Below are 15,897 nucleotides of genomic sequence, written 5' to 3'. Positions count from 1 at the left end.
TTACTTCCGGAACATGCTTCACAACTCTTGTTCAAGCTCTTGTTTTGTCTAGGCTGGACTATTGCAATGTTCTCTTGGCAGGTCTTCCAGCCAGTTCTATCAAACCTTTACAATTAATCCAGAATGCGGCAGCAGGATTCATTTTTAATGAGCCGAAAAGAATGCACATCACACCTCTCTTTATCAATTTGCATTGGCTATGACTAGCTGCTCGCATTAAATTCAAGGCATTGATGTTTGCCTACAAAACTACCACTGGCTCTGCACCCCTTTACCTAAATTTATTCTTCAGACTTACAGTGGGGCAAAAAAGTATTTGATCAACCACCAATTGTGCAAGTTCTCCCACTTAAAAAGATGAGAGAGGCCTGTAATTTTCATCATGGGTATACCTCAACTATGAGAGACAAAATGAGAAGGAAAAAAAATCCAGAAAATCACATTGTAGGATTTTTAAAGAATTTATTTGCAAATTATGGTGGAAAATAAGTATTTGGTCAATAACAAAATTCCATCTCAATACTTTGTTATATACACTTTGTTGGCAATGACAGAGGTCAAACGTTTTCTGTAAGTCTTCAGAAGGTTTTCACACACTGTTGCTGGTATTTTGGCCCATTCCTCCATGCAGATCTCCTCTAGAGCAGTAATGTTTTGGGGCTGTCGCTGGGCAACACGGACTTTCAACTCCCTCCAAAGATTTTCGATGGGGTTGAGATCTGGAGACTTGCTAGGCCACTCCAGGACCTTGAAATGCTTCTTACGAAGCCACTTCTTCGTTGCCCGGGCGGTGTGTTTGGGATCATTGTCATGCTGAAAGACCCAGCCACGTTTCATCTTCAATGCCCTTGCTGATGGAAGGAGGGTTTCACTCAAAATCTCATGATACATGGCCCCATTCATTCTTTCATTTACACGGATCAGTCGCCCTGGTCCCTTTGCAGAAAAACAGCCCCAAAGCATGATGTTTCCACCCCCATGCTTCACAGTAGGTGTGGTGTTCTTTGGATGCAACTCAGCATTCTTTCTCCTCCAAACACAAGTTGAGTTTTTACCAAAAAGTTCTATTTTGGTTTCATCTGACCATATGACATTCTCCCAATCCCCTTCTGGATCATCCAAATGCGCTCTAGCAAACTTCAGACGGGCCCGGACATGTACTGGCTTAAGCAGGGGGAAATGTCTGGCACTGCAGGATTTGAGGCCTTTGTTACTTTGGTCCCAGCTCTCTGCAGGTCATTCACTAGGTCCCCCCGTGTGGTTCTGGGATTTTTGCTCTCAGTTCTTGTGATCATTTTGACCCCACGGGGTGAGATCTTGCGTGGAGCCCCAGATCGAGGGAGATTATCAGTGGTCTTGTATGTCTTCCATTTTCTAATAATTGCTCCCACAGTTGATTTCTTCACATCAAGCTGCTTACCTATTGCAGATTCAGTCTTCCCAGCCTGGTGCAGGTCTACAATTTTGTTTCTCGTGTCCTTTGACAGCTCTTTGGTCTTGGCCATGGTGGAGTTTGGAGTTGGACTGTTTGAGGTTGTGGACAGGTGTCTTTTATACTGATAATGAGTTCAAACAGATGCCATTAATACAGGTAACGAGTGGAGGACAGAGGAGCCTCTTAAAGAAGTGTTACAGGTCTGTGAGAGCCAGAAATCTTGCTTGTTTGTAGGTGACCAAATACTTATTTTACCGAGGAATTGACCAATTAATTCTTTAAAAATCCTACAATGTGATTTTCTGAATTTTTTTTCCTCATTTTGTCTCTCATAGTTGAGATATACCTATGATGAAAATTACAGGCCTCTCTCATCTTTTTAAGTGGGAGAACTTGCACAATTGGTGGCTGACTAAATACTTTTTTGCCCCACTGTGTGTGCTCTCTAGAAGCTTGCCTTCTGCAAGTGAACTAGAGGTCGAACGATAGTGGATTTTACCGATAGCTGGGTTGGACCACACTGGCCGATACCGATTAATCAACCGATAGTTTTCAAAATGGATACTGAAAGAAAGCTAGTGCTTTACTATTTATAAAAAAAAAAAAAAAAAAGCAGCAACAGTACTGAACCATGCTTTGTAAATGAATAAAAATATTATTTATTATATTGATTAGCAAATTATGAAAACTTTAATGATGTTAAAAGAAACTTTTAAAATGAAAAAATGTAGCCTATTAGTAGCTAATAGTGAATGTTGAAATGAAAACACTAACAAGGAAAGAGAAATCGCGATCTATTACAGCTCTCTATATGAAGCATACAGACTTTATTAGAGCCACAGAAAGAAAAACGTTTTGCTGAAAAATGCACAATACATAATTTATAGCCTAGGGTGAAGTCATTATGTACATTCACAACGATTTGGGACAAATGTAATGTAATTTAATAGAAAACTATGTGAATGGCGCTCTGTTCCGCGGCAGGCTTTTCTGTCGGCTGTATTTAAATGCGAGTCTGGAGTTTCCCGCTCTGTGCAGCGCGTCAAAATAAACAACACGTGCTGTCAGTGATTTCCGCCTCTAGAGGCCGCTCTCGTACTGTATAATGCCAGCGGACCCGAGGTGGTGATGCGGACACTAAGCGGAGGACTGAGCCGTTGATAGCAGACTTATGCAACTATTAATGAAGTTATTAGAGAGGGAGAAAGCGTGTGAATTACCTCTGTAAGTCTGTCTCAAAAGTGTTCGGCGGCAGCAGCATCTCTACTAAGAGTGAAACTTTAAGTTCATTTTCTTCATGAACAATGCCATTGATACCTCGCTTGTGAGAAATGTAATGTAGCTTTTAAAGGGGTCATCGGATGCCCATTTTCCACAAATTGATATGATTCTTTAGGGTCTTAATGAAAAGTCTATAACATACTTTGGTTAAATTTTCTCGATGGTAGTGTAAAAAACACCTTCTTTACACCGTTTTTTTTAGTCCATGTTGCTTTAAATGCTCATGACTCTGCTAGCCCCGCCCCTCTCCTCCGTGGGGGTGAAGAGCAGTACTATTTACTTTAGCCGCGAAACTGGAGTGTCTGGGAATAATGTGCGCTAAATGTCACGTAAATTAGACGGCAAGATATCTGAAAAAGTTATTTTTTTTTTTCAGAAAACTAAAAAGAGCAGAATAATTTTCATGGAAAAATTGAGAGTATATCTTTTGTAGGGCCTAAATCAAGGATTCATGGGGGAAAATAATTTTATTTGTAGCCTTTGTTTATAGAGTTAGGGATCAAAATGCAAATTGCCTTTATTATAGTGCCACCTAGTGTCGGATGGATGCGTGTATGTGCACCACAGTATCAGTGGTTATTTGGGACCATCGTGCACAGTGTGGGGTCTATACTATGACTTACGTTCTCTGACACCTATACTTTTAGGGCAGAAAAATAAAGAGGAAAAAAAATCACTATAAACACAATAGGGTGACAACACCTTCGGTGGACCCCTAATAACAATACAAAACACACTACGCATGGAACAAAGGCACAGCAAAGACATTAGTTAATCCAATTAAAAACCTTATAAACTTGAATCAAAGCTGATGAATAAATCTTTGCAAGGTGTTCTTTGCCAGGAATTATACATGGCATGTGCAAAGCTTATTGTATAATGGCCAAGGCTGCTGTTATCAAAATCATGGGAAAACCAATTACATATTAACCACTGGTTATATTGTAGTCTATTTATGTATGTATTTATTTATTTATTTAATTATGTATGTGCAATGTAGTTTTTGCATTTTTTTTTTTTTTTTTAAATTTCACATTCCATGATAAGCTGTCTTTTAGTTTTTAGTGTTTTTGTCTTCCAGTATAACATGCTCCTAATATTTAGATGGTTTAATCAAACCTGTAGGATAATTTAAAGTAAATATTGTGTAAATATACTATGCTTATTTATTTTTTTCTGTTTTGCAGGTTGGAACATGCTAAAATGCATGCCAAACACAAAGGGCATGAAGCCATGCATGCAGAGATGGTTCTCATTCTCATTGTCACACTCGTCATTGCCCAACTTGTCCTGGTTCAGTGGAAACAGAGACACCCCAAATCATACAATGTGAGCCAGTTTTTTTTCTTCTCACACACGTTTTTGTACTACTTGGAGCACAACAAACCTGGTGTTCTTTACAGGATGCGTTGTTGTTTGTTTGTTTGTTTGTTTGTTTGTTTTTTTTGTTTTTGAAGTCATAATCTCAATTTTAACCGGAAAAAAACGCAATTAGTTTCCCCTTCCCCAAATTGTGCATACCTACTTGTTAAAAATGCAAGATGATTGAAATATCAAAAAAAAAAAAAAAAATTCAGGATAAATAACCAGCGGGCTAATATTGTGACAATTATTTTTAATTAATCAAGAGAAGCAGAAATTGTGATCATAATATAAAAAAAAAAAACTATTAATGAATACTTTATGAATTAATAGAACTATTATGAATACTTACGTCAGTGTAATATTTCATTTTTTCTTTTCTTTTTCTTTTGTCAAGTTATCACACATCTTGTTTTTGCTTTGCCTTTATGGGGTGTAGGGTGTAGACTGATGTGAAAAAAATAAAGCATTTTAGCATAAGTTTACAAAATAACAGTGTTAATAGATAGAAAAATAAATCAACAATCAAGCATGTATAGAGAAGTATAGCGAAGTTTATCCGGTATCTATGTTCTTAGAACAGTCTTTGGTATTTTTATAAGAATATTCATCTTTTATGTCAATGGTTAGCATGCAGAACCATTATCATTTAAATTTTATGGTGTTTTAAGTTTTGAACTGAGAATATTAGTTGCGTCCCAATTCATGTTCTTATGCCATTTTGTATCATAAATAGTGAGAGCAGTATATTCACTGAAATGTGGAATATTGCACACTATATGCACTCAACAGTTGCAGCTTTCTGTACTGTCAGGCTCTGATTCTGGATGAGAAACCCTTCTAAAATTCATACAATAGACAGTAAAGTGCATAAAGTACATAACATGTAATGTCATTTGGGACATATCTCTTATTTTTAATATATTACATTTTTATGTTGGAGTAGATGCATATGAAGAAAATGGTAAATGATGTGTGCTGACTGTGGAACCCCATTTAAAAAATAAGGTTAAATGCAACTTTTTATACAACAATCCTTTATTTGTTGCAATTCTGAGTTAACATTTTTCATTTCTAACTTTATCAGAATTGTGTTTATTACACAGGATTAAAAATGTCTGACTTGATATTTCAGTTTTGAGTTAACATCGCAAAATCCAACACATCCGTTGGTCCATTTAACGGCATGAAAAACAAAACATTTATTAAAATTCCGAATGGCTAAGAAAGCATGCAAAGAGCACTCCCTTTATAATCTCTTAAGAGCTGTCACTCATTTCAGTTTATCGCAATCTCACAAAGTTCCATTTATAATAAATTAATCTCTCTAAACTGCACAGTGAATAAAGAATAAAATATACAAATGTATTTCTTTTTTAAAAATGTTAGGCTGAGACAGAATAAACACATGTATTAGGTAAACCTATATACTAAGGGTAATGTAATGTGCTGTAGAGTTAGCGATGTATACAGGTATAAAAAAATAAGAGTGAGTTTGCATAGGATATTACACTACACTAAATAATGGGAGTGTTGCACTGAGAGACCTTGGGGAGGCATTTAACAGTTCAAAGAGGTTGTGGCCATGCATTTCACGAAATAAGGGATACAGGAAATTTTATTGTAAGTTACTTAATAATCAGGGATTTCCTTTGCTGTGTGTGTGTTTTATTTATTTATTTATTTATTTATTCATTTATAGGTGATAAATAAATGTTTTTTTCTTTTCGTTTTAAGTTGGTAACCCTCTTCCAAATGTGGGTGGTCCCTCTGTACTTCACCACTAAGCTGCACTGGTGGAGGTTTCTGGTGACATGGTTCATCTTCTCTGTTGTTACGGCCTTCATCTCTTTTCGTGCTACCCGCAAACCACTGGACTGCACCACTCCAAGGTAACAACAAATGGGGGGAAAAAATGTATCATGATCGGACTTTGAGCTGTGGTTAACTTTCTCTGCCTGAGTTTGTTACTTTTTATCAACTGTCTGTGTTTGAAGTACGGGTGTGCAGTATTGACAAAAAATGATATCTAAATATTTTGGGGGATTTTGACAACAACATTTAGACAATATTTTGTGGAGTACCTTGGTTGATTTAGGTCCGTCATGGACAGGTTACTCCCAAAGCTTTTCATATTCTGTGTGATGGTTGGTTCACAGCAGTGACAACGTTTTCTACTAGGCTATATTTGTTTTCTACGAAGCAATATTTGTTTAAATATAATGTTATGATTTTTAAAAAACGAAAACAAAATGATGTAGAAACATAAACTGCCAACAGGTGGTGGTAACAAATCCATTTTTAATGGGCCATTCATTCATTCATGCATTCAAATGGCCGATTCATTCTTCAGCGCCTTTGCCTGTGATATCGTTGAAATTAATGTTTTATCTTTTTTTTTTTCTCACCCGCCAGTTTGGCTACTAAATTGAGTTACCTACCATTCAGAATTTCTACTAGCCAAAACAAAAATATCAGAAGTAAACAAGATTATCAAAGTCAGTTGTAAAATACATCTGCGATGCTAACATACACCCATTTCTAATGGATGAAGCCTCGGCCTGGAAGAGAGGTCGTCCCCAACCTTCTCTGGGCGTTTCGACCCTTAACCACAACACCCTCCAGTTGGCGGGTCAGCAGTGACTGGCCAGGTCACTGCCCCTCTCCTCCAGGCTTCCAGCTTATGCCCTCTCTCTTGTGCTAGAGCCAACAGGAGGCTCTCTCTGACGCTTCTACCAGCCTCTGAACAGCTGCTTTCCTCAAGTGGCCTCTCAGTCCAACCTTTGTCAATAGATTCCACACAGATTGAGCTGGGAATCCTCGACATCCAACTTCCACCGTCATCAGCCATGTTGTCCACCCCTTGTCCCGGCAGTCTTGGACAAGTTGCTGGTATTTGCCTTTTTTCCTCTCTGCAGCTTCCTCATAGCCCCCCTCCCATGGTACCGTCAACTCCACCAGGATGATCTTCTTTCCCTCTGGAGACCACATAATGATGTCTGCCTCGGGGAAGTGGAGTTTCCTCCCGAGGTCAACCTCCATTTCCTATCCCTGGGCTGACTGTAGGAGATTCTGCCTGGCTTGGCTGTGGACGACAGGTCTTTGGCCCTCTTTCACAAAGGCGATGGTGCTCAGCAGTGGTCTTGCTTTGGCTGGTTGTTTCTTCCTCCTTCCCTGCTCCAGAATGTCTGCGAGCACTGCCAACACCTTGTCATGGCGCCACCTGTACCTCCCCTGTGTCAATGCGATCTTACACCCTGACAGAATGTGCGCCATTGTCCCTTTCCCGCCGCACAACCTGCACAGTGGGTCCTCCCTCCTCCCCCACCTGTGCAAATTGACTGGGGTTGGTAAGTTGTCATACACTGCCCGGAGTAGAAAGGATATACGGAAGGGCTCCAGCCGCCACAGTTCACCCCATGTGATTGTTCTCTTGGGGAGGTTCCACCTCGTCCAGGCGCCTTGAGTTGCAAGCTCGATGGATTTTGCTCTTCTCCCTTCTTCCTCAAGGTTTCGAACTTCATCCTGGATCATGGTTCTTTTCTCCCTAAGGGTGGACTTTGACCACTGCTGGAAATGTGCTGTTCCTAGACCCTGTCTTCCATTGCAAGGGTTTCTGATGATGTCTTTGGTCCTAAGAGAACATTCTACCTGGTTAATTGCCGTGCTAGCGGCCCACTTACGGCCAGATCTTGTTCTGATTCCTGCTTCCCTGGTGAGTTGGTCTCGAGAGTCCCTATATGTCAGGGACAGTCTGCACTTGGCGACTTTAAACCCCTCCACCACTGATGACAGGGGAAGCTGGAGCTGGCCTGACCTTATGTAGAACCCGAAGGATGTAAAGCTCGGGGGTATTCCCAACCATCTTCTAAGGTGCCTGTTGAACTTCCTCTCCATTCCTTCAACAGTTGATAGGAGCACCTCATATACAGTGAGAAGCCACATGAGTCTCGGGAACAGGCCATGTTAGTAGATCCAGCACTTGTATTTCCCGGGCAGGCCAGACTTGTCAATCTTATTCAGCCATTCTTCAACTTGTTTTCTGGTACTGGAGATGCCGTTCTTATCTGACAGGGAATCATCATACCACTTTCCAAGGCATCTAATTGGGTTCCCCTGGATGTTTGGGATCACTTCCGCTTGAACAAGTAGCTTGAACCTTCCAGTTGTTGTACCCTTTTGGATCACCAGGCTCCTTGATTTCTTGGGCTTAAAGACCATCTTTGCCCAAGTGGCCATACGATCCAGTTCTGCCAGGACCCATCTTGCCTGCACGTGAGCACGCATGTAAGCACAGCAAAGAAAATCTTTCCCTTCACACTAAGTAGGGAGATAGTTCGGAACTGGCCGATCTGTGTGGATCCCTGTTCTTTGGGCACAAAGCACCCTTCCGCCCTTCCGCCCTTCGCTTGTTGGAATGGTTCCTTTGGACCAAATTACCCGCATAAGCTTCCACAGCCTTCTGAGGAGCTTAGGGCATTTTTTGTATACTTTATATGGTATACCGCTGGGACCTGGAGCAGACGTCCCCGACCTCGCCTCCCCCAGAAGTGAGCTTAATTTTAATTTTAAATTTATTTATATTTTTATATTAATATTTATTAAATTTTAAATCAGTTAAATCAGTTTTTATAATGCTCAGCTGTTTCTTCACCAAAGTTGTATTGAACGTATTGAAGCCTCACCTCTATTGACATCTATTCAAAATATTAGTGTTGACGAATATTAGATTTAAAAACATGAGCGTTGACAGCAAATGTTCAAGACGTCAGTCCAAAACAGTCAATCTAATCACCATACAGACAAAAGTTCACTTCAAGAATAAACAAAGTGGTGTCAATAAGTTTGAGTTAAGGTATAAGGTTGAATTAAAAGGGATAGTTCACCCAAAAATGAAAATTGTCATCATTTACTCACCCTCAAGTAGTTCCAAACCTGTATGGATTTCTTTGTTCTGCCAAACACAAAGGAAGATATTTTGAAGGAAGTTTATAACCAGGCTCTTTTGGGGCACCATTGACTTACATAGTAGGAAAATAAATACTATGGAAGTCAATGGTGCCCCAGAACTGCTATGTTTCCCACATTCTTCAGAATATCTTCCTTTGTGTTCAGCAGAACAAAGACATTCGTACAGGTTTGGAACTACTTGAGGGTGAGTAAATGATGACAGAATTTTAATTTTTGGGTGAACTATCCCTTTAAGGTCAGTACGTACAGTACATATTTGTTCCAAATCACTGTATTTCAAAGAAAATAATGTGAGTGACGCTGTGGCATGCATTATTTAGAACAGTAGTAGTCATAGTTGGGTGCTGCCAGTGTGAGTACAATCATATAAAACAGTCTGTTCAAATTTTCAAGACGACCCTCTTTACACTGTGTGCTAATGTTTGAGGCTCCTTATAAGGGAAGGGATGTAATAGTGATGACATGCATATACATTTTTTTCAAGTCATGCATTCCTTGAGAATTGAACATCGCTGTTGTTAGTGCCATGCTCTACTGTTTGAGGAGTCTATAGAAAGGTTAAAATAAAATCATAAAGTTTAGAGATGATTCAAAGTAAATTATAACAATGTAATTTGGTGGTAAATTACTCTGAGTAAAACCCATTTTTGTATTTATTTTCTCTTTATTTTTGGGGTGATACTGTATTCAGGCATTTCTTGAGTTTCATACCTTGGTGATTTTTACTCTTTTATCTTTCTCTCCATACAGGCTTGTTTATAAATGGTTCCTCCTATTGTACAAGATCAGCTACACCACAGGCATTGTGGGCTATACTGTTGTTATGTTCACCCTCTTTGGCATAAATCTTATATTTAGGTGAGTTGTTAAGCTTCATGTTTAAAAGCACTGAATCATTTTGTTGTTGTTTTTATAAACATTGATTTCAAGTTAAATTGAACAATGCATAGGAAAGTGTTTGTTTTGGATTCTCTAACTAATGTCTTGTAATCTCTTGTTTTTCATCATTTTAAGACTTAGCTTTTTTATTTATTCTTAATTTTATCTATTATTAATAAATGTAGTCAATAAATTGTCCTGTCGTGACAAATGTAGTAAAAAGTACAAAATAATTCATGTAATTTTTCAAATAATAATGTTATTAATTAAATCTGAAATGCATTATTTTAGTCAGTCAACAAAAGAGTTGCAACTGGCAAAATGCTGCTGAAAAAAAAATATTATATATATACAGTGAGGAAAATAAGTATTTGAACACCCTGCTATTTTGCAAGTTCTCCCACTTAGAAATCATGGAGGGGTCTGAAATTGTCATCGAGGTGCATGTCCACTGTGAGAGACATAATCTAAAAAAAATCCAGAAATCACAATGTATGATTTTTAACTATTTATTTGTATGATACAGCTGCAAATAAGTATTTGAACACCTGTCTATCAGCTAGAATTCTGACCCTCAAAGACCTGTTAGTCTGCCTTTAAAATGTCCACCTCCACTCCATTTATTATCCTAAATTAGATGCACCTGTTTGAGGTCGTTAGCTGCATAAAGACACCTGTCCACCCCATACAATCAGTAAGAATCCAACTACTAACATGGCCAAGACCAAAGAGCTGTCCAAAGACACTAGAGACAAAATTGTACACCTCCACAAGGCTGGAAAGGGCTACGGGGAAATTGCCAAGCAGCTTGGTGAAAAAAGAATCATTAGAAAATGGAAGAAGCTAAACATGACTGTCAATCTCCCTCGGACTGGGGCTCCATGCAAGATCTCACCTCGTGGGGTCTCAATGATCCTAAGAAAGGTGAGAAATCAGCCCAGAACTACACGGGAGGAGCTAGTCAATGACCTGAAAAGAGCTGGGACCACCATTTCCAAGGTTACTGTTGGTAATACACTAAGACGTCATGGTTTGAAATCATGCATGGCACGGAAGGTTCCCCTGCTTAAACCAGCACATGTCCAGGCCCGACTTAAGTTTGCCAATGACCATTTGGATGATCCAGAGGAGTCATGGGAGAAAGTCATGTGGTCAGATGAGACCAAAATAGAACTTTTGGTCATAATTCCACTAAACGTGTTTGGAGGAAGAAGAATGATGAGTACCATCCCAAGAACACCATCCCTACTGTGAAGCATGGGGTGGTAGCATCATTCTTTGGGGTGTTTTTCTGCACATGGGACAGGGCGACTGCACTGTATTAAGGAGAGGATGACCGGGGCCATGTATTGCGAGATTTTGGGGAACAACCTCCTTCCCTCAGTTAGAGCATTGAAGATGGGTCGAGGCTGGGTCTTCCAACATGACAATGACCAAGCACACAGCCAGGATAACCAAGGAGTGGCTCTGTAAGAAGCATATCAAGGTTCTGGCGTGGCCTAGCCAGTCTCCAGACCTAAACCCAATAGAGAATCTTTGGAGGAGCTCAAAGCCAGAAACCTGACTGATCTAGAGAAGATCTGTGTGGAGGAGTGGGCCAAAATCCCTCCTGCAGTGTGTGCAAACCTGGTGAAAAACTACAGGAAACGTTTGACCTCTGTAATTGCAAACAAAGGCTACTGTGCCAAATATTAACATTGATTTTCTCAGGTGTTCAAATACTTATTTGCAGCTGTATCATACAAATAAATAGTTAAAAAATCATACATTGTGATTTCTGGATTTTTTTCTGGATTATGTCTCTCACAGTGGACATGCACCTACGATGACAATTTCAACCCCCTCCATGATTTCTAAGTGGGAGAACTTGCAAAATAGCAGGGTGTTCAAATACTTATTTTCCTCACTGTATATACATTAGTGGTGGGCCGTTATCGGCGTTAACGTGCTGCGTTAACGTGAGACTCTTATCGGGCGATTAAAAAAAAATATCGCCGTTAATCTATTCTCAAAGTTGGGCTGGGAGCTGGATCTATACTGATGATGATGACTTTCACCTTGATATTTTAGCGCGGATGTATACCTAGCCGAATTGCACTGTAGGGGCGAGAACGAGTCTTGAACCTGTGTGTATGCGTGCTAACATGGATGCAGCTATGAAGCCGCGGGTTTGCTTCAGGAAAATTTATTTTAAGAAGCTTCCCAATGGAAATCGGCAAGTCATTTCTGTCTCTACCTTACATGGTCGCGCTCTCTGTATCAGCGCACAGCGGAGTTCCGCCCGGTTGTGCACACACACACACACACACACACACACACACACACACACACACACACACACACACACACACACAAACAAGCGTGGCGCACACACAAGTGAGCCCACTCCTATTTGTAAATATTAAGCCATAAAGCGTCTATTTAAATATGACTTCTGTGTGTCTCTGTGTTAATGTATGGCGCAGACGCACGGGTTTGTTCACTACTCATACAGAAGACCGCGCGGCGCTTGCGGCGATATAACGTCTGTTGTCTCCTAAATGAGGACATAAATACATGAACAACATCTCCAGAACTGCTCTGAGAGTCACTTCATGAGCATTCGAGCGTTCATTTGAGAAAACTATCCTCACGGCAACCCGTCAAAATAAAAGTTTGGTTTCACTTGAAGACATTGGGCAGAACGTAATAGGCTACTACTACTAAAACTATTAAAACCTTATCTTTAAGGAATAATCATACAATGTCTTCAATGTTATTATCAATATTAAATTCTTGATGACTGCTAGTTGTTTACTACTAGTAGTGAATTTATTCTGATCTACTTGGCAGAATTCAAATGAGCCATTTTAATCTAGATTAATTCCAAGATTACAGTGAGATTAATCTAGATTAAAAAAATTAATCTATGCCCACCACTAATATACATACATATATACATACATGCATACATACATGCATGCATACAGTGGGGCAAAAAGTATTTAGTCAGCCACCAATTGTGCAAGTTCTCCCACTTAAAAAGATGAGAGAGGCCTGTAATTTTCATCATAAGTATACCTCAACTATGAGAGAAAAAATGAGGGGAAAAAAATCCAGAAAATCACATTGTAGGATTTTTAAAGAATTTATTTGCAAATTATGCCTCTCTCATCTTTTTAAGTGGGAGAACTTGCACAATTGGTGGCTGACTAAATACCTTTTTTGCCCCACTGTGTGTATATATATGCATACAGTGGTGTGAAAAAGTGATGGCCCCCTTCCTAATTTTTTGCATGTTTGTCACACTTTAATGTTTTAGATCATCAAACAAATTTAAATATTCATCAAAGATAACACAAGTAAACGCAACATGCAGTTTTTAAATGAAGTTTTTTATGAAGGGAAAACAAAATCCAAACCCATATTGCCCTGTGTGAAAAAGTGCTTGCCCCCTAAACCTAATAACTGGTTGTGCCACCCTTTGCAGCAACAACTGCAATCAAGCGTTTGCGATAACTGGCAATGAGTCTTTCACATCGCTGTGGAGGAATTTTGGCCCACACACATATACACACACATATATACACACATACACATACATATACATATACACACATACATATATACATATACATATACACATACACACATACATATATACATATATATATACATGTGTGTGTGTGTGTGTGTGTATATATATATATATATATATATATATATATATATATATATATATATATATATATATATATATATATATATATATATATCTCAAATAGTATGTGAAGTATGTCACCTGGATATGCTAAGGACAGGTATTGAGTGTTTAGTAAACAGGTAATCCATGGTCAGATTAATTTAGGGGAAGGAAGCATAGCAAAATCCATTTTATTTATTAATGTTTCCTTGTGATGAAGGATTGTGGACACATGAGTATAGATTTGTGTGCTACAATAATAAATAAGAAAAATACAACATAAATCAGATTTCATACTCAAGTGTGGTATGCATATACTTTCCATTTGTGTGTGTGTATGTGGTTGTCAGCTGTCACGTTAGTCCAAAGTCAATTCTTCCCATTGTTTTCTAACCTAAAACAACAAAATGAACACATTTAGTAGTAGGGCTGGGCTATATGACCTAAAATCAAAGTGACATTAATTGAACACTTTACCTCGATTATGATTATTGAACGATTATTTTATTTTTCAAAATTTTTTTGCCCTCATATTTCATTAGGTTTGTACTGTAAATATACTCGGCTAATAAAAGGTGGGATTTTTTCTTTTCTTTTCTAACAACAACCTATTTATGGTTATTTGTTGAATATTTCAAACAATTGAAATCAAAGCACACATTGTTTGAAAAGACATCTTATGAAAAACGTTACACTTCAGTTTTATTGTAAAAACTTTCAAAAAATAAATAAACAAATAAAAAATTTGTAAAAAATAAATCAATGAATAATGCCATGTCAAAAGTAGAAAATAACCAGCATCTCTTGCAAACAAAATACATTTTAAATACGGTCATGCACAAAAGTATAAAATAACTTATCTCTTCTAATAACGTATCTCTTCTAAATGAATATCATTTTAAATAATGCAATGTGAAAAGTAGAAAATAACAACTTGCATCTCCTTTAAACAAATGTTTCAAATAATAAATGTAAATAGAACACTGCTGATAGGAGAACGAGCAGGACACCATCTCAGTGATCTTGTCCTGTCACGCTATATGCGCAAGACAAGTACTTACTCTAGGTTCTTACTGGCCATTCACATAAAACATGTCTTTGTGTCTAAAACCGCGAGAGAGAGCACTCATGTTTTTTTTAAAAAAAAGCACAGCGTAAAATGATTTCTCTGCCATGATGCCTTCAAATACAAAAGTTGCCATGCAAACCTGCTATTGTAAACCACAGCTGGCTCTGCTGTAAACAAAAGCTTGTAACGCTTGCCCCGCCTCCTGGGTCTTCTGTTTTGGAACTGACATTGATGAGCAGCGCTCCATGTAAAAGTTTAAGTTCTTTCTTTCCACTCACGTTCTAGAGGTTCTGAATTTCGGTTTCAATTTATTTTTGATTAATTGTCCAGACCTATTCAGTAGTGTTATGATTTTATATCTAGGAGTATTGTTTGTCCATAGAAAAATGATTTGTAAAGACTGTTGACAATTTGGATTTGGACAAAGCAGTCCGAAATTTAGCGCACATAAGATATCCGTCCCAAATGGACTTTTTGCCTCATAGGTGCCTCAGTGTGTATTTTACCATATGGAAATTCAATATTCAAGTTCAATATCTGTTGATTATTATATACATGTAATCATTTCAGCTTTACATGCTAACACTACTTTTGAAAGTGTTCACATAACAGTTAGCAGCCGTACACGACAGACAAAATAAACACATCGGATTAACACATAAATATTTGACGGAAATGTTGTAAGAACATGTAACGTGTTTAAAGAGAATAAAAAAATATAAAAAAATAAATTGGTACTGCCGGTTGTTTATTACTTCCAGTGATGACTTTCTACTAAGTTGTCAATTGACATTGTCATAGTCATGTCACCAGAAATTAAGTGATCACTGTCCCAATGTGCACTAAGTCAGGGAGCTTACCACAAAGTCCCTTTAAGAGAAGTCATTTCACTCTGCGGCCATCTTTGAAATGCCTCCCGGGAATGCAAGTACAGCTCCAATCTCTTTGAATGGGGAAATATCAAATTGTTCAAAACTGTTTACCAAGCTTACGATTAAATTTCATATTTGAAATCCCCAATGAACAGTGTTGGGCACGTTACTTTAAAAAAGTAATTAGTTGTAGTTACTAGTTACTTCTCACAAATAGTAACTGAGTAAGTAACTCAGCTACATCATTATAAAAGTAACTAATTACCAGGGAAAGTAACTATTGCGTTACTTTTAAAAAAAAAAAAATCCAAATGTCAAATAACTTGGATGCCCCCAATATTAAATG

At 38.3% G+C, this 15,897-nt stretch overlaps 1 protein-coding gene across 3 annotated transcripts in view; it reads left to right on the top strand.

The window, feature by feature from the left end:
- Positions 1–15,897, top strand: part of rnf121 (ring finger protein 121) — a 102,455-nt gene that overhangs the window by 54,535 nt on the left and 32,023 nt on the right. For 2 of the 3 annotated variants that reach the window (XM_058757318.1, XM_058757316.1), the window contains 3 exons: positions 3,904–4,045; positions 5,816–5,970; positions 9,800–9,907. In XM_058757318.1, coding sequence (XP_058613301.1) covers positions 3,904–4,045; positions 5,816–5,970; positions 9,800–9,907 — 405 coding nt within the window. The remainder of the gene's footprint in view (positions 1–3,903; positions 4,046–5,815; positions 5,971–9,799; positions 9,908–15,897) is intronic. The other variant, XM_058757317.1, reaches the window with a different exon arrangement.

Source organism: Onychostoma macrolepis, chromosome 21 (assembly GCF_012432095.1).
Source record: "Onychostoma macrolepis isolate SWU-2019 chromosome 21, ASM1243209v1, whole genome shotgun sequence".
Lineage (NCBI taxonomy): Eukaryota > Metazoa > Chordata > Actinopteri > Cypriniformes > Cyprinidae > Onychostoma > Onychostoma macrolepis.
This window is presented reverse-complemented; position numbering and strand designations above follow the sequence as displayed.